We start from the raw sequence: 21,372 nt of genomic DNA on the forward strand, positions 1-21,372 counted from the left end.
GTTTAAAGAATATTCAGCACAAAACGATACTTTACTTTTGCTACTTATAGAGTAAATTATGCCCATAAATGGAAGAAGCTGGATTCCGATTAAATAAATATGAATTATGTTTATATTTCTGCCCGCACTTTTATTCAAACCGATTCATATTTTAGCGATATGGTTATATGAGATAGAAAATGTCTACAAGTAATATCTTGTCTTAGCTAGAGTACGCTGATGAAAAATTGTGCAGTTTCTTTGGGAAAGATTTGTTCTTTAATTCTGATTAAATTGTAGACAAAGAAAAGTATTGAATGCTCTCTTGAGCCTCAGGTTTTACTAGCTCCACACCAGTCTACCTGACAACGCCACTGTATTCTGCACATATGCTCTCTATATATTAAAAACCAGCCATAAACTCCTCAATAAAGTGTCCAATCTTGCGCAAAGACTGCTCTTCCTCCATGACGGCAAAATGGTCAGCTGCTGTTACGGTTCGTACCTGTAAACGAGCCTGCGGTACGAATTCTGCGTAACCATTGGTTTCGTCATCATCCCAGGCCTCGCCTTGGTTTGGTAAGCGCGGAATAATGAGTGCGTTGCCGTCGAAGGGGCGTGGCACGTATTCGTTGTGCAGAGTTATATTGTGACGGATTTGGTTAAGAAGGCCTTGACGGTAGTCAACGACTTCGGGCCCAGCCGCTGTAGCTTCGAGAGTGGTTGGCACCTTGAAGAACTTTTCGCAGTCAGCATCGGTCACACCACCAGGCCTCGTCGGGGCACGCTCTCTGGCGGCTGAGTCGATCAAGACCACACGAACATCGTCCTCCCCTAAGTGGCGCAGCTCATTGGCCACTTCATACGCTAACTGGCCTGCAAATGAGAAGCCGGCCAGCAGATACGGCCCAGTGGGCTGTTGCCGCCGTATGAGCGCAGAGTGCTCCACTGCCATAGCCTGCAATGAACTGTAATAATCGGGTTGGTGAAAGAAGATATTCTCAACTCCAATGAGGTTGAATGAGGGCAAATAGGGCGCCAAGATGCTGTGCTGCTTCGACGTGCCGGTAATAGCGAAGAACGCGAAGATTTGGCCCCGCGGCTGCGTACCTAAGGGTGCCTTGGGGTTGAAGTACGGAAGCAAGTAGTCGCTCCAATCATCCTCGCGCAGCGACCAGTCAATGTCTTGCGATCGCCCGTGTTGTTGAGGCGGCACCTGTTGCTCATATGTTGACTTTTCCGGTGCCTGGACGGTAGGCCGTAGTGTCAAAGCTGTTGCATCATGAACTGGAACGCTGCGCTGTGTTTTCCATTGTTTGTAGACTTCATGCAGCTTAAGCTGATCTACCTTGCTGTTACCCGTCAACGGTATTGCCGAAACAGGGACGAAACACTTTGGAATCATGAAACTTGGTAGCATCTGGTGGGCTTGGGCTTCCATGCTTGCGAGTGTCTGAGCCATGTTGTCATTGAGCCCGCATCCAGCTGTACCATCTGGGCCCGTGAGCCCATCATTCGATGATTCCAGTTTGCAGCAGAAAGCAACAAGATTTGAATCCAGTAGAAGTACCACTACGCTGTGGTTTCGAGTTGTAAGAGTTCTCTCAATTTCTGAAAGCTCCAGACGGCGACCATTAACCTTGATCTGGCGATCTTTCCGCGCATGGTACACTATCTCCCCATTAGAGTCGTATGCTCCTAGATCTCCTATGCTCTCATTATGAATTAGCCAATGTTAATAATAAGGGATAAAGGAAGAGATTGGTTGTATTAACCTGTGTTATATATGAGACCAGGCCCATATGGGTTCTCTCGGAAGGCCTTTGTTGTTTCTTCCGGTCGACCGTAATAACCATCTGACAGTTGTCTTCCAGAGCACCAAATTGTCCCAATACTACCCATGGGAACACGGCGCATGTGGTCATCCAAGATGTGTATTTGTATTCCAATACTTGGGCGTCCTATGCATCGTGGGTCAATCGAAGCGGTGGCGTGTTTCCACGAGATTACAACGGCCTCAGTAGGACCGTACGCGTTGATGACTCTGACAAATGGTGTCCATCTCTCATACACAGCCTTTGTAGCCATCTCACCTGCTAGGCAGAGTGATCGAATGTGAGGAAGGCTATCTGGGTATAGGAGAGAAGCAATAGAAGGCGTTGTGTTCAGGCTTGTGGTACCTGATTCTCTTAACAGCGCTGGAAGCCTAGATACTGTCTCTGTTTGAGGAGCGAGTACCAGTGTAGCACCAGAATAGATGGCTCCGAATATGTCACTTTGCGAGACATCAAAGACGAGACGCGCAAAATTGAACACTCGATCGTCACTGCCATATCCAATGGCTTCTGCCATCATTATACCATAACCAACAACTTGACGGTGTGGCATTATCACAGCCTTGGGGGTCCCCGTAGTCCCACTTGTGAAAAGAATGGCTGCAACATCATCTGAAGTAGCCGTGGATGGAGGCAGGTAGTAGCTGTCGTTTGAAGATTGCGTAACAGGGCTGAAGAGTTGTTCAGCTACTATGAAGGGGCATTTGTCATTCCCCAAGAATGTTTGTGGGAGCAACTTTAGAGTGTCCTTTGAGCAGATAATGGCAGATGGGCTAATCTGCTCAAGTAGCAGTTTAGTACGAGCCTGTGGGTTGTCTATATCCAGTGCCACGTAGGCACAGTCCGCTCGGTGTATGGCATGTATAGCGCAAATGAGTTCAGTGGATTTATCCATAAAGATTGCCACTCGCGATTTTGGCTCTAGGTTAGCTCCAGCTCGGAGTCTCTTAGCACCTAGCTCGACGATGGTTGACAAAGCTTTGTAAGTCATGACAACCGGTTTCTGTCCCTTCTTTCGGTATAATTCCACAGCTGATTGATCTGGATATCTGCTCACACGGCTCTGAAGTAGCTGCGAACAGGTGAGGCCGTCATATTCGATGGGAAAGCGTGGACCAGAAACTAAGTCATCAATCACACGATGATGATTGGTTTCGAGCAAGTCCATGCTTTGAAGCGGTCGGGTAGTATCGCGCCTGGCATCTGCAACATGCTGGAGCACAATGCCCAGCGTCCCCATCATACGACAGAGTTGTTCTTCATCAATGTCTTCTCCATGCACACGCGCATCGACTACTATAGTACTATCCTCACAAGACATATTCAGGAGCACAGGAACATCAGTCACCTCATCCATGTCTTTGAGGGTGAGATGAAATCCAGACTGAACGATGTTTTCTGATTTGAGTGGCGTGTTGGTAATCAGCGTTGAGTTGAAGAGAGTTTTCTTTCCAGAGAGGCCTTGAATCTGCTTTAACGAAAGCAAATCTTCATGCTCGGCCATGTCCAAGAAGATATCTGTAACGTGTTCGATAAATTGGCACATGGTTTGGTTCCAGTCAACGCACACTCGCAGCGGGACAGTGTTGAGGCATGGTCCTACTACGTTTTGTATGCGCTCAATGTCTTCTCCACGACGACCAGAGACGACACTACCAAGCACAACGTCTCGAGTAGATAGATAAGTGGAAAGAGTGAGGGCCCAGGCAGCGTGGAAGAGAATCGGAATCGTCGTATGATTGTAGTGAGCAGCATCTCTGAAGTGTTTGGGGCTTACAGGGAAACAGAATTGCTGGTGGCGGTCGATAAGAGTGTCGTGGATCGCCTTTTGCATCTCCGTTGGCACCTGATCCGCTCTCAATGGATTAACCAGAATGCTTGGCTCAATATCACGCATCTGTGATTGCCAGAAGTCGTTGCTTCTTGGATCCTGGCGTGCCTTCTCATACCTCGATACGACGATGTCGCTGAATTGAGTAATTTGGGGCGCCAGTGCCTGGCCATTATAGACACTGCGAACCTCATCTAACACTAGACGCATAGAGAAGCCATCTATGAGAGCGTGATGGCAAGTCCAGGTACAGATAACTTTTTGCGTGCTTGGGGATTTGTGGATGTGAAGTCTGCATAGCTGCTTTGCGAAACCTGGTTGCATTGGCTTCAACTTTTTGCCTGTTTGTACGAGAGGAGTAGGCAGCTCGGTTGCCTTGAGAATGACTTGCACCAACTGTATATCGCTATGATGGCTTTTCTCACTGTAGGTTGCCTGCGGGGAGAGCGGCATGAAAATTGTACGAAAGATGGAATGACGCCCCAAGGCGACATCCCAAGCATGTTGTAATCGTTGAATGTCAGTATTTGTGTCAGTCGCCTCATAGTTATACGAATGCATGTATGATCGAGATCCAAGGCTGGTTAGAAGCATCGCCGCCTGTCCATCAGTGGCAGGAGCCATTTTTTCGATGTCCTGGGTGTTGAGCTTCCATGCTACAATGCTTTCTTCAATCGCGTCTTTTTGATCTTGCATACACTCAGGAATGCTGTAGGTGGTATGATCAATAGGTGCCTTAAGACTCTCAGTAGGGGGCCCGGAAATGCCACGGCCTACGGCGATTCTGTGCATATCCGCAATATCAACCTGTGATCCATCAGCCACGCTGCGTATGCAGTAGGACCAAGAATCCAGTAGCTGGCGTATCTCTTTGGCAGTGTGAATAGCGGTGCTGTAAAAGACACCAATGTCCAGCTGACCCTCATGAGTCAAACTGCATTCGATGTCCAAGATGGAAAACCGTTGATTTGTGGGGGATTGGTACATGCCGAGATCCATCTCTACATTCTCAAAGGAGGTGTAGGACGACGTTCGCGCTCTCTGCCCCAGATAGTTGAATGTAACCATTCCATCTACAGGAGCTGTTTCAATTGCTGAAGCAAGATTGACGCTGGACATTGCATGTTTTCGCGTCTGCTGGACCATGGTAGTGAAATCGTTCACAGATCCCTGCAATGGTACATTGAATGCAATAGGAATGATGCGAGTAAACCACCCAACCGTCCTGGTTAGGTCAAGATCCTCCAGCTCCAAGTCGCGACCGTGTGATTCAAAGTGAAGCTCAACCTGATTCGTCGGAGGTCTCAGTCTCTGCCAGGTGCTAAGCGCTAGAACCAGGCTGGCAAGCATCATGTCAACAGGCTCCGTATCTTCACGTCTCAGGTCGAGAGTAGAGACATCTACTTTGACATTCATAAAACTGCCTGATGCTTCTGTATTTTCTGAGAGGCGCTTCATCTGTTCCGTGGTAAGGAAGGAGCTATATTCGCGAGCATGAATTCGAGCTGGAATCTGCCCAGCTAATTGACGCTTCTTCAACAAATACTCAGCCCACTCAGGGAAGGATGAGAACTCCGGTTCAATGGAATCCCCCTGAAGTAGATCCTCTAAGTCGCTCCAGATGACCTGCCAAGATACCACGTCCACGGCCAAATGATGAGCAAATATCGCACAGTAGAGTTCGTCACCTATATGAAACCCGCCAACGGCGCAAATCCGCCCGCTGGAGAGATTTAGGCACGATTGTAGCTTCGAAAGTTCTTCAGGAAGCTCCTCCATAGACGATAGACGCTTTCTCAGGAAATAGGTATGATTGGTGCTCTCATTGGGTATACCGATGCATTTTCCATGCTCATGGGTGGCACTTTTCGACACCACTAAACGTAACATCGGGTGGGCTTCGACGATATTAGACCAAGCCCTCTGGAAGTCCTCGTATGTGTGCTTCTTGTTCAGCTTAATGATGTGACCTTGATTGAACCAATTTTCATTAGCTCTCTGGGAAGCAAAGAACCAATCAATGATTGGCGTGGGAGGGACAAGGTTGCTGACCATCTGACTCTCTGTCTTTGGTAATGACTGTACAAAGCTCTGCAACATACTGCCGTTGTCTGTACTATTCCTGGTAGACCTGCTTGGGTCCAAAAAATCTGCGAGCGCCGTGATGGTAGGGTTCTGATAAATATCTTTTACTTTAAGCGTAAATCCGGCCTTTGTCAGGACCGATCGAAGCCTAATAACAGATATAGAGTCACCGCCCATTGAGAAAAAACTGGCATCCATGGGGAACTGCCGATCTCCGAGGATTTCCTTAAAAGCGCCTTGTATCCTAGTCTCGGTTGTTGGTGCTGGTGTTGTAATAAGCGGCCGTTCTGTAGGGACCTGTGCTACAGTGCTACTCGAAGCAAATCTCCCTGTAGCGACAATCCCATTAGGCGATTCGTGTGATATCGTCCCGCCAAACAATAGAGTGAGGGCGCCAATTGTTGGATTTTGGTAGATGTCTTTCACCTTACACTTGAGTCCGGCTTTTGTAAAGGCTGAACGGAGTTTGATGACAGAAATTGAGTCACCGCCCATAGAAAAGAAATTGCTGTTGTTCTCTAGGGACTTGGTGCCAAGAACTGTATGGAACGCTGCACGGACAGCCATCCCCATCTGGTCACAGGTATCCTGCTCGCTTTTCCCCGGAGCTTGCATCATAATATCTTGAGTTTGGACGCCGATCGTGTTATCTTGAAGGAGTCCACTCTCATTGACCCGCGATTGTTGAAAAGGCAATGAACTTGGCAATGCTCGACTTAGGTCGTCAAGTTTATCAAGCTTCTCATTCGTTGCCGATTGGGGAAGGTAACCATCGAGAGCTTCTTCTGATAGTTCTCCGATAAGACGCTTGATCATTTTCCTGTCCAGTTTGCCATTATTATTCATCGGGATATCGTTGAGAGGAACCCATAAAGAGGGCATAAAATATGCTGGCAATTTATCCTTGACCGAGGCCTGTAACTTTTGTATGAGAGGGCGAAGACCGGCCAATGAAAGAGGTTTCAAGCTGCCTTTCGTTTGTAGACTTGCATCCGTAAAAATGGCTACAAGGCAATCGCCCGATGGCCGCTTAATCATGATGACAACACTTTTGCCCTGGTCGAGCGCATTGTTCACGGCACTCTCAATGGCTCCCAGCTCAACTCGCAGGCCTCGCAAATTAACCATAGTATCCATACGGCCAAGACAAACTATGCTGCCGTCCGGTTCGAAACGCGCACAATCTCCAGTTAGGTAAATGCGTCCATAATCCTTTGTGTCTACAAAGGCCGCGGCACCCGCCGGTGGCTTCAGATAACCGCGCGCAAGCTGGTGGCCTCCTATAGCTAGTTGACCAACCTCTCCGATGCCGACCTGCCTGAGCTTATCATCAAGAACATAGACGAAAACGTTCTCCAAAGGCCGACCAATGTTTGATATATCCGTATCGGGGAAGCACTGTCGACCAAGGACATCAACGGTGGCTTCTGTAGGGCCATAAATATTGAAAAGCGTGGCCTTTGAAGCCCAGACATCTCGACACAGCTCTGTCATGGGTTCTCCGCCAATATCTAGACACTCAACGTCTGGAAGTGCATTTGCGTCAAGAGCGCCAGCAATAGTGGGGGTAGTGGCAATGTGTGTGATTCTCAGCATGGCCATAGTGTCCTGGAGATCGTCCAGCATCCATGACTTGCGACCAATACAAAGAGTCGCTCCAACAGTCAAGGTGCCAAAAATATCAATGACTGAAACATCAAAAGTCCAAGGTGCTAGCTGTAGGAGCCGCTTGTTCGGAGCCAGACGGTATAACGGGCGTAATGAGACTGTAGCATTCCGAAGCGCATGATTTTGGATGGCTACTCCCTTCGGTTTTCCTGTAGAGCCGCTTGTGTACAGGACGTAGGCTAAATGTTCTGGTAGCCGTTTTGTGGTCAATTTGAATGGTTCCGATGCCATTGGTAGCGGAGTATTGATATCAACACAGAGTATGCCCTTCGCCTTGAGTTGAGCTCGAAGCTGTGAAGCTTGTTCAACACGTAGGGGTTCCTTTTCTGGGATAAAGACTACAGCAGCTGGCTCACAGTCTGCTATGATGGTGAGGTTCCAGTCGATTGGATTGTTCAGTTCGATGGGTACGTAAGCGCCACCAGCCGTCATAATCGCCAAGATTGTAATTATTCGTTCAATGGACGCATCGCCCACAATACAGATAGCTTGGTTCAGCATATTCTGAGGGCCAATACGTGTCGACAGGTAGCTAGCCAAGCCTGATATCATATCTACCATCTCCTTGTATGTTATCGAGATTTCGTTCTCAAAAATCATGGCAGTGGCGGAAGGCCGGGCTTTGGCTTGGTCAAGGATTTGGACGTCGGCAAACGGGGTTGTTTCCACTATGGGATTAGGCATGCCATGGAACCAAGAAGGGACCTTTGAGACAGGCTGCAGTTCAGACCGAGAGTCTCTCTGAGTCACGCTGGTATCTTTGTGAGATTCGCTCTCGCCAGTCGTTCCATTCGTGGCAACTGTAAGATGATTGAAGGTATTTTTATTAGTATAAGCACCTTCAATATCGTTCAAGGAAGCATATGGTCCCAGCTTTTGGAAATGACGCAAGAGGCATTCGTATTCCTTGCATATCTCTAAGACTTCGACTTCTGAGATGCGATCTGGATTGAACTCAACGCTCATGTCCAACTTTGACTTCCCATCCTTTGTCATTTCTCTTGTGATGGTGAAAGCCAACGGGAATTTTGCAGAGATGCCAGGTAGTACTTCTGGGAGAATTCCCTTGCAAGGTTCGATAGTTCTGGCCTTTTCTCGTGCTCCAGCCGGTACATTATGATACGTGAAGATCGTATCGAAGTCATTGGCACCCCAGCCTATGGACTCCAAAAGTCTCTCGAATGGGATATCGGAGTACTCAAGAATCTTGGCGAGGCAATCCTGAAAGTCTCGCAGAGTTTCGGTCATGGAGTATGTGCCCGCCAGTTTTGTGAATCTCACTGGAAGCGTGTTAATGAAGCATCCGTACAAGTTCTGCTCCCGAGGTCCTCGGCAAGTGGCGGGGATCAAAACTGATGACCCTTCGGTGCCTGACTTGAAACTGAGAAGAAGTTGGAAAGTAAACAGATAAGCAGCAAAAGGAGTCGATCCCGATTTGTAAGCCCACTGCACTGGATCGTAGTCGAAAATTGTGCCGCGGTTGATTGTAATAGCATCGGGATAGCTCTCTGTCTCTGGTCCTTGTCTCAGAAATAACCCATGCGAGTTTTCAGGACCAACTAGCAAATTCTGAAAGAATGTTTGAGCTTCTGCAAGCTTGTTAGATTTGAGCATCTCGTGGTGTCGAGTGGAAAAGTCAATGTACGAGCCAGCGTCGAAGTTGGCCGTCTCCTTGGAACAAGACTTGTCTGTCACAGCAGAACACAGCTCTTCCCAAACGCCGGTGATGGTTCGTTCATCGGCGACGCAATGGTGAAAATTGATGATTATATACTGTTCGCCGTTGGGGAGAATAATAGCAGTGCATCGCACAAGATGACCTTCGGCAAGATTGAACTCGCGCATGCATTCTTCGTGGCTAATCCTGGTAACCTCTTCAGCGGCTGTCACATCGCTATGGTTACTAAGATCATGGATAGTATATTCCAAGCGCTCTGATTCATCAACAATTTGCAGTAGTTCACTTTCATCTGTGAAATCAAAGTGTGTTCTGAAAATGTCGTGCTCAGTCACAATATCTTGGAGAGCCGCAATAACGCGAGATGAATGGACACCATGAACACGATATGCACTTGGCAGACTGTAAGTTGAGTCTCCGAGCTGTTCTTGGAGTAGATAGAATCTTTTTTGCATTGAGCTTGCCAAACCGTGTTGTGGACGTTGGAGCATGTCTTTTCCCAATGCCACATAGCTTCCGTCGTCAGACTTGTTGTCGCTAGTCTCTGACAAAGCTCTATCAGCGAAATGTTCCACAAGTGATTCCATCGTAGGGCAGCTCATAACGTCGCGCATGCTGACACTGATATCTGGCTCGTGCCTAATCATATCAGCCATGAATGCCATACATGAAAAAGAATCTAGGCCAAGTTCACGCAAGCTGCTTTGGCCGTCAATCGACGCGATGCCCAAAGATTTGCATAAGGACTCTCTTATTAAAGACTCAAATCTCGCTCTGGCTTCATCATACTTGGACTGTGGGACATCCTTTTGGACGAGAGTGTCAACTAGCAGTCGAACAGATGGGCATGCAGTAATGTCTCGCAGGCTGATTTCTAACTCTGGCTCGACGCGAAGTATACTGGCGATAAATGACATTGCAGCGAAGGAATCGAGGCCAATTTCGCGGAGGTTTTGATCGAGGTCGACAATTGTAACGCCTAAAGCTCTACATAGCGAATCCGTGACGAGTGACTGCAGCTCTATAGCGCGCTGATTGAACCCACCAGAGATGTCGATGGGCGTTGAAGTGGCTCTATGTTCCTGGCTTGATGTAAGATCCGAAGGAGGTGGGACTTGAAGCTCGCATGCTTGCTTTGTCAACTTTGTGTTGGAATCAGTTTTCTTGAAAAGTGAGTCCTCGGGAATTATGGTAAATAATATCGAAGATATGGATTGACCACCCTGGCAATTGCTCTTGTCGATGACTTTCTCCCACGCCTGTACCAGAATTTTAATATCGTCTTTGGCATACTTCTGCTCATTGAATTCAACCAAGACATCCAAACAATCTTTGTGAGCGAAAACATGCCACATAAGGTCAAACATTGGTTTTTCTGAGGTGATGAGGTCCAAAGTCATATCAGTCATATCGGATGACATATCATCATATGACTGAGCATCGTGCATGATAAATTGAATCATGAAATTTGCTGTGTCCAGGCCACAAGCAGAAGCCACCTTGTTGATGGCCATGTCTGACTCCAAGGCAAAATCCACTCCTTCGCGGATCTGCTTTGTGAAGTCTTCAAGTGAATCTTCACTACCTAGCCGACTGCGTAGGAACGCTGTATGAGTGAGATTGCCCAATACGTTCCGACAGAGATGGGGTGGTAGCATCCCACGACTTGAAATGGGAATTATGGTGGTAACATCATCGGATTGCGTATAGCGGTGAAGAATCGCGTGAAAGCAGCTGAGAAGGTGTACAAATGACACATTGTCTTTCCCTCCTTCCACCGTCGGCAATGACAGAGCATACTTTAGTTGATTGTAAGAGTCCTCATAGTGAGATTCCGTATCAATTCCTATTGCTCCAGACATCCGCTGTTTCCATTCGTTAAGGTGGTTTTCGTCGTGTCGGTTTGCTGTTTGAGCAGCATGGAGAGCGATGGAAGAAGTGCCTTCAAAGGCGCACAAGTCGGAACTGCCTCTACTGGCGCATCGGATGAGATTAAATAGCTGGATGCTAGTAAACTCATCCACAATGATGTGGTGTATGGTTGAGTGAAGGACTACAGTCTTCCCATCAGCGATGAGATGGAATATGGCCAGAGGACCATTTCTGAGGTCAATCGTTGCACAGTTGTGTGGTATAAAACTTGCTCGTAAGTCGTCTATGTCGACATGCGAAATCCGAGAAATTTGTACCGCAACGAGAGACTCATCATGAACGACCTGGTACAGCTTCCCTGCAGAGAGATCAAACTCGAATGTCGTCCTGAACATCTCAAGGCGGTGCACAACATCTAGGAGTCCAGATAACAGTGAGTCTGCAGTGACATCTTCGAAGCGCCATACCCGCTGAACATTGTACGTCGTATCTTGTAAGCGCTCCTGAGCTACCCACATAGCCAATTGACTCGGAAGGGCCAAAAATCTACCAGTACGCCTAATGAGCGTTTTCGTGGACTTTTCATCCAAGACCCGGGTTGGCGACACGTTCTCCTTATCGGCAGCTATGCTAACAACGTCGTAGTCAGATGAGACGGCCGACGATTGATCCATGCCAACTAGATCAGCGATTCCGGCTGCCGTGGCGATGTTGCGTAGCTGACGATACGTTAAATCAGGAAGATGAAACTTGGTACATAGTGAATGCTTAAGTCGCATAAAACCGAGTGAATCCAAGCCCAAATTTGCCAGTGGCGCGTTTACATCGAGCACCTTTGTCCCAAGAACATTCTCAATAATCGCAGTAACTGCGGATATTTTTGCTGAATCATTTTGAGACACAAGGCTTGAGGAACGGCCGCCAGGTTTCGAGGCAATAACATTATCGAGAAGTGTTGACAGTCTTTTTCGATCAACTTTGCGGCTTGCTAATAGAGGAATCTCTTTCACTTGGTGGATAACTGGGCGTAACCGTTCGGGGAGCCTCTCCCGACACAAAGTCATGAGCCGGTTCACATTGAGATTATTGTCCCGGCCAACGACCAGCGCGTCTAAAGATCTTCCATAGCTCGCGACAACAGCAGAGCATACAACATCCGGGTCTGCGTTCAGAACTTGCTCAATTTCTTCGGGCGCTATTCTCATGCCCGAAACCTTCATTTGATGGTCTACGCGGCCAAGGATGCGTATATGTGGCTTCCCATCTTCTCCTATGTGAGAATAATAGGCGCGATCTCCTGTTTTGTAGAATTTGAACTCGCCAAATCCATGGATCGTCGTAAGAGCCGCCTGGGTGGCAAGGCTATTGCCTTCATACCCGACGAAAAGCTGTTTCCCAGCAATCACAATCTCACCAGGTTCATTGATATGGCAGATTTCGCGGCGTTCGTTGACAACCACCACCAAGTTTCCTGGAAGAGCTGTATAGGTAACTTCGTCGATAGGATAACGACTCGGGCGGAAAGTGAGGACTTGGATTGCCGCTTCTGTTGGACCGTATGCAGCAACGATCTCAACTTGCTTCGCCCAGATATTAAGAAGATCTGGAACCATCATTTCTCCTCCAAGGATGATAGTCTTGAGGCTGGGGACTTGATCCGGTGATATAGTTCGGAGGACTGTTGGGGTGAGATGAATCCAATTAATCTGGAGACGGTCTATGTGCCCAATGAGGTCCGATTTCAGTTCATCGTCGTGGAGAAGAAAGAGACAAGAACCGGAAGAGAGAGAGCCCCAGATATCGATCGCGCTAGCGTCAAAGACATAGTTTGCAAATAACAGGATCCGAGACGATGGTTCAAAGTTATACAGTGGCTGAACCGCTTGAACTGCGCTGGCGACAGCACCGTGTGTGAGTGTACATGCCTTTGGGCTACTAGTGCTTCCAGATGTGAACATAACGTAACATGCCATATCAGGATGTAATGTAGGCAGCAAGGATACCGCATCTCTAGAAGTGCGAGTCTCAGCGTTAGCCAGCAGAGTCTGGATGTTGTCAATCACGAGGATTTGTGGATGACCCCAGGCGGATAGGCTCGCCAACTTTGGGAAACCGTTCTCGTTTGTGATTATTAGGCCTGCGCCGAGCCTCTTAATTGCGAAAGATATCCTGTGGCTTGGTGCGTCGAACTCAAGTGGGCAGTAGGCACGCCCACTCTTCAAGACTGCAAGCATGGCAATGACCATCCATGGACTCTTCTCAAGAACAATCGGAACAATTTTGGAATTGCTATTGTCTTGACGTGAGAGGTAGATAGCCAGTCGGTCGGTAAGATCATCCAACTCGGCAAACGTCAACCATGACGAGTGAGTTGCTAAAGCTTTACGTTGCCCATGTTTAGCAACACACTGGCGAAAAAGTGACACCAGGGTCTCTTGCAGTCCAGACTGCTGGCTCAGATTCACTCCTTGTTGTAAGACCAACTGCTTCTCTGAATGGTGATAGTCGCAGCTTATACTAGACAGACTGCATTCATCGAGAGTTGGGTGTGAAACAATGTTGCTCAATATGGTGGAGAAACGATCAAGAACTCGTCTAACTGAGCCAGAGTGATGTCGTGCTTCATCAAACTTGGCAATAATCTTGACTTCAGTCTGTCCAGGCTCGACAACAACAACAAATGGAAGACTCGATACTTCTCGTCCATCCACTGAATTAAGCCGAATGTTGCTGCCGAAGTGGAGTTGTGGCTCGCTAGCATCTGGGTGATTCTCAAACACCAGGAGAGCGTCGATGTCGCATTCGGGCTTCTCGAAACAGCGCAAAATATCTGTTGTAGAAACACAATCGTGCTCTGACATTTTGGTGAACATTCTATACGTAGCTTGGAGGCTTTTATGGACGCTGGTAGTCGAGGAAAGAGCCACAACGCATGGAATTGTGTTCAAGAAGTTTCCAATCGCGTTGATATCGTCTACCTTTTGTGATCTTCCGCTGGTGACCGTCCAGAATCCGACACGAGTAGACCGCCTGTGATCAATCCAAGAGCGTTCAAGAGCAAGCGCAAAGGCCAATTGTACGATAGTAAAAGGGGTCACACCAAAAGCTTCAGCGCGTGCTTGAAACTCACTGCTTAAAATAGCAGTTTGAAGAGCCGCTTCTATCCTTTTGTGTGACGGCCTTTCCATAACGTGTTCTCGCTGTGGAAGCTGTGGCAACTGAACCCCTGCCAGGTATTGTCTCCATAGGTCCTCCGACGCACCCCTATCACGCGTCAATTGCTGCGTGAAGTATTCAGCATTCGATCTGCTGGTTTTCAGCGGCAAAGTTCCCGAATAGGCCTCGCCAAGCTGCTTCAACAGAGTAGTTGTGCTCCAACCATCGAAAACAGCGTGGTGACATGTAAAGATAAGGGTATATTCGCAAGGACCTCTCTCAACTAGGGTCATTTTGTGGATATTCGTAATGGCTCCGATTCCTACTTTTCTGTCATGATCCAAGAGGTCTTCAAACATTTCCGATGACGGGAGGGGAAGCTGACGGCTTTCGAACAAAGGAATGCGTGCGTTTTGCTTCAGCTCCACCGCCAAATATGCCACTCCGGGTACATGACCACGTTCCAAGGGCACAAAAATGGTGCGGAGTGAAGGATTTGCATTGCATACTGCACTCCATGCTTTTCTCAATTTCATCTCTTGTACTGGTCCTTCGAGGTGGAGGATAAGTTGACTATGATATACGCCTGAATTGGAGTCTAGTAAAGACTGCTGAACCATGGATGACTGCATGGCAGTAGGCGGATATACAACGTCCACCTCGCTCTCGTTGATACCTGCTGCCGCAATCTCTTGTGATAGTTCTGAAGTATTCATAAAAGATTCCACGTGTCGAAATATGCCAGTAAATTCCTCATCATCAACATCAGTAGTGGAGACAGAGTGTCCGGATATACTGAGAGTGGTGAAATCGGTAGCTCCAGGTAATTTCACAAATGAGGATCCTGAACTTGTTGGCGTAGAGGGCATCGAAGAGGGCGGCGTGAGACCGGAAGCTTCATCCGTCGGTTCGTCATCAGATGATGGCATGTTTGACAGCAGAGAAGAGTTGTCATAAGCAAGGACATCGTGAAGTTGTGAGAGGCTGGGATTGGATCGCATCTTCGCCACAGTACAGCCTCGAATGCCTAATTTTCGCGCTCGGGCACAGAAACGAATAGCCGATACGCTATCGCCGCCCGTCTTGAAGAATGACCTATGAATGTCAACTTGCGTCTCATCGATAGGTAAAATCTCCGTCCAGGCGATGACGAGGGATTGCATTAATTCATCGTTCAGTCTCTCTCTGTAAGATGGAACAGATCCGCTAGCTGGGTATTGTAGGCTTTGAGAGCTCTTAATGACCTCTTCGTCATCTCTAGCTTCATGGAGATGAGAAATTTGTGCGACGAGGCTGCTGTATGCTTCAATGTTTGTGCCGTGGCGATGAGCGGATGCCAATTCCTCATTTAATCGACGCCTATCAATCTTTCCCGTACGAGACACGGGCAATTCCTTGACTGGGATCCAGTATTTGGGGATCATGGCAGCTGGGAGCGCTTCAGACACCCGATCACGCAATGCGGCCAATTCTTCGCGTCGCGCATTGTTGAGCAACAGGATAATAGAGACTGTTGTAGCGTGGCGCTCCGATGGGATTGTAAGCGAACCCTCTGTGTCAGAAAACTCGATGAAGCATGTTAGAGCTTTATTGCCAGGCTGAGTCTCGGAGATAACCACTGCACATCTCCGTTGAGCACCCACGAACACATCGATGGTCTTTTCAACATCGCCAATATTGAATCGAACTCCTGATATCTTGACCTGGTCATCAGTACGACCGATAAGGGTGAATGTCCCTTGGAGATCGTATCGTACAATATCGCCAGTGTCATAGAGTCTGCCCAAACTTGGATGGTTCACCAGACGCTTATTAGCAGAGAGCGGCGAGATATAACCAGATGTTAGCTGATCATATCTACCATCATCCGCTGCCCCAATGAATAAACGTCCTGGAATACCCGGAAGAACAGGGTTGTGTTGTGCATCCAAAATAAACGCCCGCACAGATGGAGACGGTCTACCGATATTGCAAGAGCTGGTTGTCGGTTTCGTCGTGACGATGAAGTCGTGGGTGGCAATCGTTGTTTCAGCTGGTCCATACGAGATTCTGATGTCCACAGTCCCCCACCATCGCTCGTACAGAGCACTTGGGATTGGTTCTCCTCCAAGGATTATAGACCTCAACGAGGGGACCTCTGATGGTGAATCAATGGCAGCAAGCATCGTCGGCGTCGCGATGGCGTGAGTTACAGCCATATATCTCAGCGTATCTGCCAGTGAAGTAATGAATTGATCGTGCGGAGCCACAACCAGTGTCGAACCTGCAACAAAGGTACAGAATATCTCCATCAAAGAAACATCGAACGCAAGGCTAGTAAGCATGGCCACCCTATGTCCGGTTGAGATGTTGAGAGCCTCAACTTGGCTACAGATAGAGGATGCCAGGGCGCGATGTGATATGCGAAAGCATTTTGGTTCAGCCGTAGAACCAGAAGTAAAAGCAATGTATGCATCAGCTGACAGCTCTGTTGTGGATGTCTTTGTTTCGTGGACATTGTGATGAGGCTGGTCAACCTGAGGAGGGGTCGATATGGCGATGCGTCTAATTGATGATGTATCGAGTTTTCGATAATAGTTCTCATCTTCGTAAACAGCACCATTTACATGTCGACGAGTAAGTATCAGTGTAGGGGCAAGGACGGCTAGCTTTGAGTTGTTCACAGCCAGTGTGTTCGTAATATCGAGGGGTACAAAACAAGCACCGACACGAATGAGAGCAAGTACGGAAACCAAGTATTCGACGCTCTTATCCATAAACAAGACAACAACGTCGCCAGTCTTCACTCCTTCTCTGCGCAGCTTACTTGCGACTCCTGATACCCACTCAAGAAGTTGCCGATAAGTTACATTCCGTTCAGCAGTCGCAATTGCAATTGCGTTTTGGTTTACTGACGCGGTCATGTAAATATGGTCCAGGATGTTGAGGTTTTCGCCTCGTCTTCTGAGCTCTTGTAGCACGGGCCCAGCTTGTCTTGTCGAAGCTTCCACTGCAAATTGAAGAGCCTGAGACGGCGCTGTTGAGACAATTTCCCCGACTGAGCGCTGCTCATCGCTGCATGACAACTCAACCGCCAACTCTGTAAAGGCCTGTGCCAAAGCTTCAATGAACTTTGTGCTGAATGATTCTGTTCGGTATTCAAATCCGACCCTAATAGAGGGCCCTGAGTTGTCCAAATGCAGGATAAGATGATAGTGGCTCCCACCGGTTGCATCGGCAAGTTTCTTGTAGCGAAGCCCTGAATTTCCCAGGTCAAGAGACGAATCCAACGGGTCGTGATAAACGAACAGTGCGTCTACGTTGGCAGTATTTTCGGTCTGATTCTCCTCTGCAAGCCAACTCAAGATGTCTTCAACTCGCTGATCGTGGGCGACGCATTGGCGATACTTTTCAAGCGTGGCTGCCTCGAATGCCAGACTGTCTTGGTCCAAATCGAGAGAGACAGGGAGAACCGCAAGTGTCATACAATATCCCATAACACTAACGAAACGAGGGTCAACGGCCCGAGCTGATGTTGGGACACCGAGCAAGTATTCCGTTTTTCCCGTCACCCGAGATAGAAATAGCTGCGCAAGTGACAGCCAGGCACCAAAAGTATTAGCGGCGTTCCCCCTTCGCGCTGTCAGTCTAGTGGCCTCCCTTTGAGGTAATGTTTTCCAGTAAATGTCTGCTGCGACATCGTATCCGGATAAACGTTCGCTGTGATTTCCGATGGCATCTTGAAACAGCGGCTGCGGCCGGTAGCCTCGAAACACATCGCGCCACCAGTCGCCATCGGAAGTCCCACGCGACTCGAGTATGGCTCGGTAGATGGTGGCGTACTGGCTATAGTCTATTCGTTTGGTCGGAGTTATCATGGCTGTCGGGTTTTTTGCTTGATACAGATCTATGAGTTCAGACCAGAAAGTATTGCTCGAATACTCGTCAATCACCATATGGTGAAACGTTAGTATTACAAGCCATTGATTGGCGTCTTTATCAGTCTGATAAAGAGCAGCACTTGCAACAGGTCCTTCTTCAATGTCCAAGTCTGTTTCTTGGCTCATTTCCCAGTCATATACAGCCTCCAGCAAAGAAACACCAGTCGATGTAGCGGAAAAGTGAGCACGACGCGACTGTTCGAAGGGAAACAGTGACACACGAGGTCTGTTGTAAGTATCTGGCTTCACTCGAGCAACGATATTTCCTTCTTTAAAGCCTGTTTCGTCTTCCACAAAAGACGTGTTGAATATCGCATGCTGGGCATATTTTTCCGTAAGGCAATCCAAAAATCGACTCGGATCTAAGCTTCCCGCAATCTCATAGGCAATTTTGCAGGTGTACACCTTGTTCCCGAAAACCTTTGTGGCTCGGAATAGACTATGTTGTCCTGGTGAAGCAACATACCAATCCCTTGGCATAGGCGTAGGCTCACTGGCATGAGAGGTGCGGACCACAGAAACTGATTCTATCTGGTTTGCAATCGACTCAATCGTGGGGTGGCTTAGCAGCTCGGTGATCGAAACTCGGTGGCCAGTCTTTTCATGCAACTCTTTGATAACCCAGACAGCGTCCATAGAATTAAATCCCCATTCTAGGAGGTCGTCCTTTGAAGGAACAAGCTGTTGCAGTCGCTTCCGGATGATACTGGCGACTTGGTGGCCATATTCTGACAGTTGCTCCGACTTGTCAAGCCTCATTTCATCCAAAGTATGACGAGAGCTCAAGAAGGTCCGAATTTGGCTAACGTCGACCTTGCCGTTGACATTTCGAGGGAGCGACTTGACAATTATGACTTGTGGGACCATATAAGCAGGTAAGTTGGCTCTGCAAGAAGCAAAGATCTCCTTTCTAAGATTGCCATATCCATCTGCTATCACAATTTTGTTTCCTGGCTGGCCAAATCCAGGATCGGTGGACACTACTGCATAGAGACCAGCACGGTGGTTAACAGTATGAGCAAGTACCACACAACGTCCGCAGCCGGGGATTCCATAGATGACCTGGTGAATGTCTCCAAGTTCGATACGCTTGATTGATGAATTATTCGTTAGCATCATACTTTTTCCATGTGAGGCCAAAGAAAAGGTTATAAAAAGGCGGCATACCTGTCCACTAATTTTGATTTGATCATCGGCTCTTCCGCGCAGGTGCAGCTCCCCAGCTTCATCGATAAGCCCGAAATCCCCAGTTGCATACCATCCACTTGATGGTGCTGCGCCCGTAGTAAACTGTACTGTGCGCGTAAATTTCTCCTGAGCCTCGCCATTGAAGTATCCTTGAGAAACGGTTTCCCCATAAGCTAGAACTTCGCCAACATGGCCTGAGGGAAGAGATTGCCCTCTCTCGTTGACCACGGCAATGTTTGCATATGACGGAGGTTTTCCAACACAACTGGGCGAGGTTCCCGGTCGTAGCCTTTTAATGCTCGTCGTAGGAGCTTCACAAGGGCCTTTTGAGAAAACACTGTATTAGCTCAGAGTCAAAGAGATCTAAATGGGTGGAGTCAAGCTCAAAAAATACCGTATATATTTAATAATACTATTCGGTTGCCCCAGGTGTTGACAATCTCTTCCGTACACGCCTCTCCACAAGTCACCATGCATCTGATGGATGGAACGTTATGTGGCTGCAGTGTCGAGATCACAGTCGGGGTTAATTGAATAGTGTCTGAGTTGAAGCTCATAATTTGTCCTTCAAGATCTGATAAAATAGCGCTCTGAGACGCTTGATGGAGCTGTGCTCCTGAGAGGAGAGCCGACAGAATGTCAAGGAGATGAACGTCAAAAGAACAAGATGAGAACTGGAATACTGATCTTGAACTATCAAGACCCAACTCTCTCGCCAAGAATTTAGCTTGTGGAATCAAATTCTTGTGTGTTAGCTTGACGGCCTTGGGCTGCCCTGTGCTACCCGAAGTAAACAGAATTGTTGCAAGGTCGTCTGTTGTAATTCGTAGCCAATTCTTTGTGTCCCGGTGGCTGCTGGGGAACTTCAGCCTGGATTCATGTCCATATTTGCCGCTGAGCGTCAATGGCAGTACTTTGTGCGGCAATTGATGTTCAGTTTCCGCAAGGCAAATGGCAATTTCAATCGGCACCGAAGATATCAAGCTCCCAATCCGGGCTTTGGGTAGCTCTGGATTGATTGGAACATAAATAGCGCCCAGTTTGAGAATGGCTAGGATGGCAATCACTTGGGCCGGTGATCGCGGAAGAAGGACGGCGACGAGTTGTCCATGCGAAATATGATAGTTGAGTTCGTCAGCGAGGAGGTCAACATATTTACTTACCTGTCTATAGGTCAGTCTATCCACATTTTCGAAGTTAATGGCAACATTGTTGCCATATTGCGCTGCAACAACAGTGAAAAGGCTGTTGATGCAGAGATCCGACGCCAAAGCTGCAGTGTTGTCTGTTATTGTTGAATACATTCTGTTGAATCTTTTTCTCAAACTCTGGACGTGTGTGCTTTTGTCAGCTTTTGGTACAGGTCAAAGTTCGGCGAGAAATATTTTGCAATTCTCTAGTCGCGGTTGCACAACTTGTCATCCAAAGAGATGGCATAAAACTCATTTTACATATCAAAGAAACTGACTTCTCTAATAACCTAATACTGAGGGATCTGTAGAGGCAATCTCCATAGGAAATTTGCTAATATTGGATACCGGAGCTATCTACGCCTCGGTCCAACCGGAAGACACCTCCTCCGGATTCCCGGGGACCTTTCTGAGTTCGGTCCGCGCCTTTTGTTATTTGAATGGAGCGATATAAAGTGAATGGATTTACTACGCCGGATGCCGGGTTCCATAATAGCTTCGGTTAGTAGTACCCATCATGGGCCTGTTTGAAAACTGGGATATGCCCATCATATCTGATAAAGTAACGGACACATACGAGTACATGGGCTCCTCCGGAGCTTGTAGTCATCCGTATTGGTACAGGCATTGTTGGTTACCGGCTTACCAACTACTGCTCCTTTGGTTCTACGTTCAGGGTTCCGGAGTCCGGCTTGGAAGAGCCGTGCCCACGCCTCTTTCAAGCTGGTGCATTAATCTACTCTTTTCTTCCGATGGCACCCCTGTTCATACTCTCCATAAAGCATACTACATAAGATTCGACCCCATATAAAGAACCCCGGGATGCAATCCGGATCTATTCTCAAGTACCGCAAGTGTGGCAGCTCATCCACTGACGGACACCGTCAAAGGCCCAAAGCTGCTTACATCGGATGCAGCATGCCGCATAAGGTGCAAGGATAATGAAATCTGTGAGCCGCAAGGCAGGGCT

At 47.9% G+C, this 21,372-nt stretch overlaps 1 protein-coding gene across 1 annotated transcript; it reads right to left on the reverse strand.

Annotated features, from left to right (window-relative positions):
* Positions 1-299: 299 nt before the first annotated feature.
* On the reverse strand, positions 300-20,516 carry M431DRAFT_128443 (hypothetical protein; the record flags this gene model as incomplete). Its single annotated transcript, XM_024912370.1, has 11 exons — positions 300-1,686; positions 1,755-3,834; positions 3,904-4,389; positions 4,453-6,059; positions 6,447-8,198; positions 8,286-9,902; positions 10,122-14,793; positions 14,884-15,339; positions 17,065-19,113; positions 19,192-19,535; positions 19,607-20,516. 11 exons carry the CDS (start codon positions 20,514-20,516, stop codon positions 383-385), a joined length of 17,277 nt encoding a protein of 5,758 aa, XP_024768020.1. The 3' UTR covers positions 300-382.
* Positions 20,517-21,372: the final 856 nt, after the last annotated feature.

This window comes from Trichoderma harzianum, assembly GCF_003025095.1.
Source record: "Trichoderma harzianum CBS 226.95 unplaced genomic scaffold M431scaffold_26, whole genome shotgun sequence".
Classification (NCBI taxonomy): domain Eukaryota; kingdom Fungi; phylum Ascomycota; class Sordariomycetes; order Hypocreales; family Hypocreaceae; genus Trichoderma; species Trichoderma harzianum.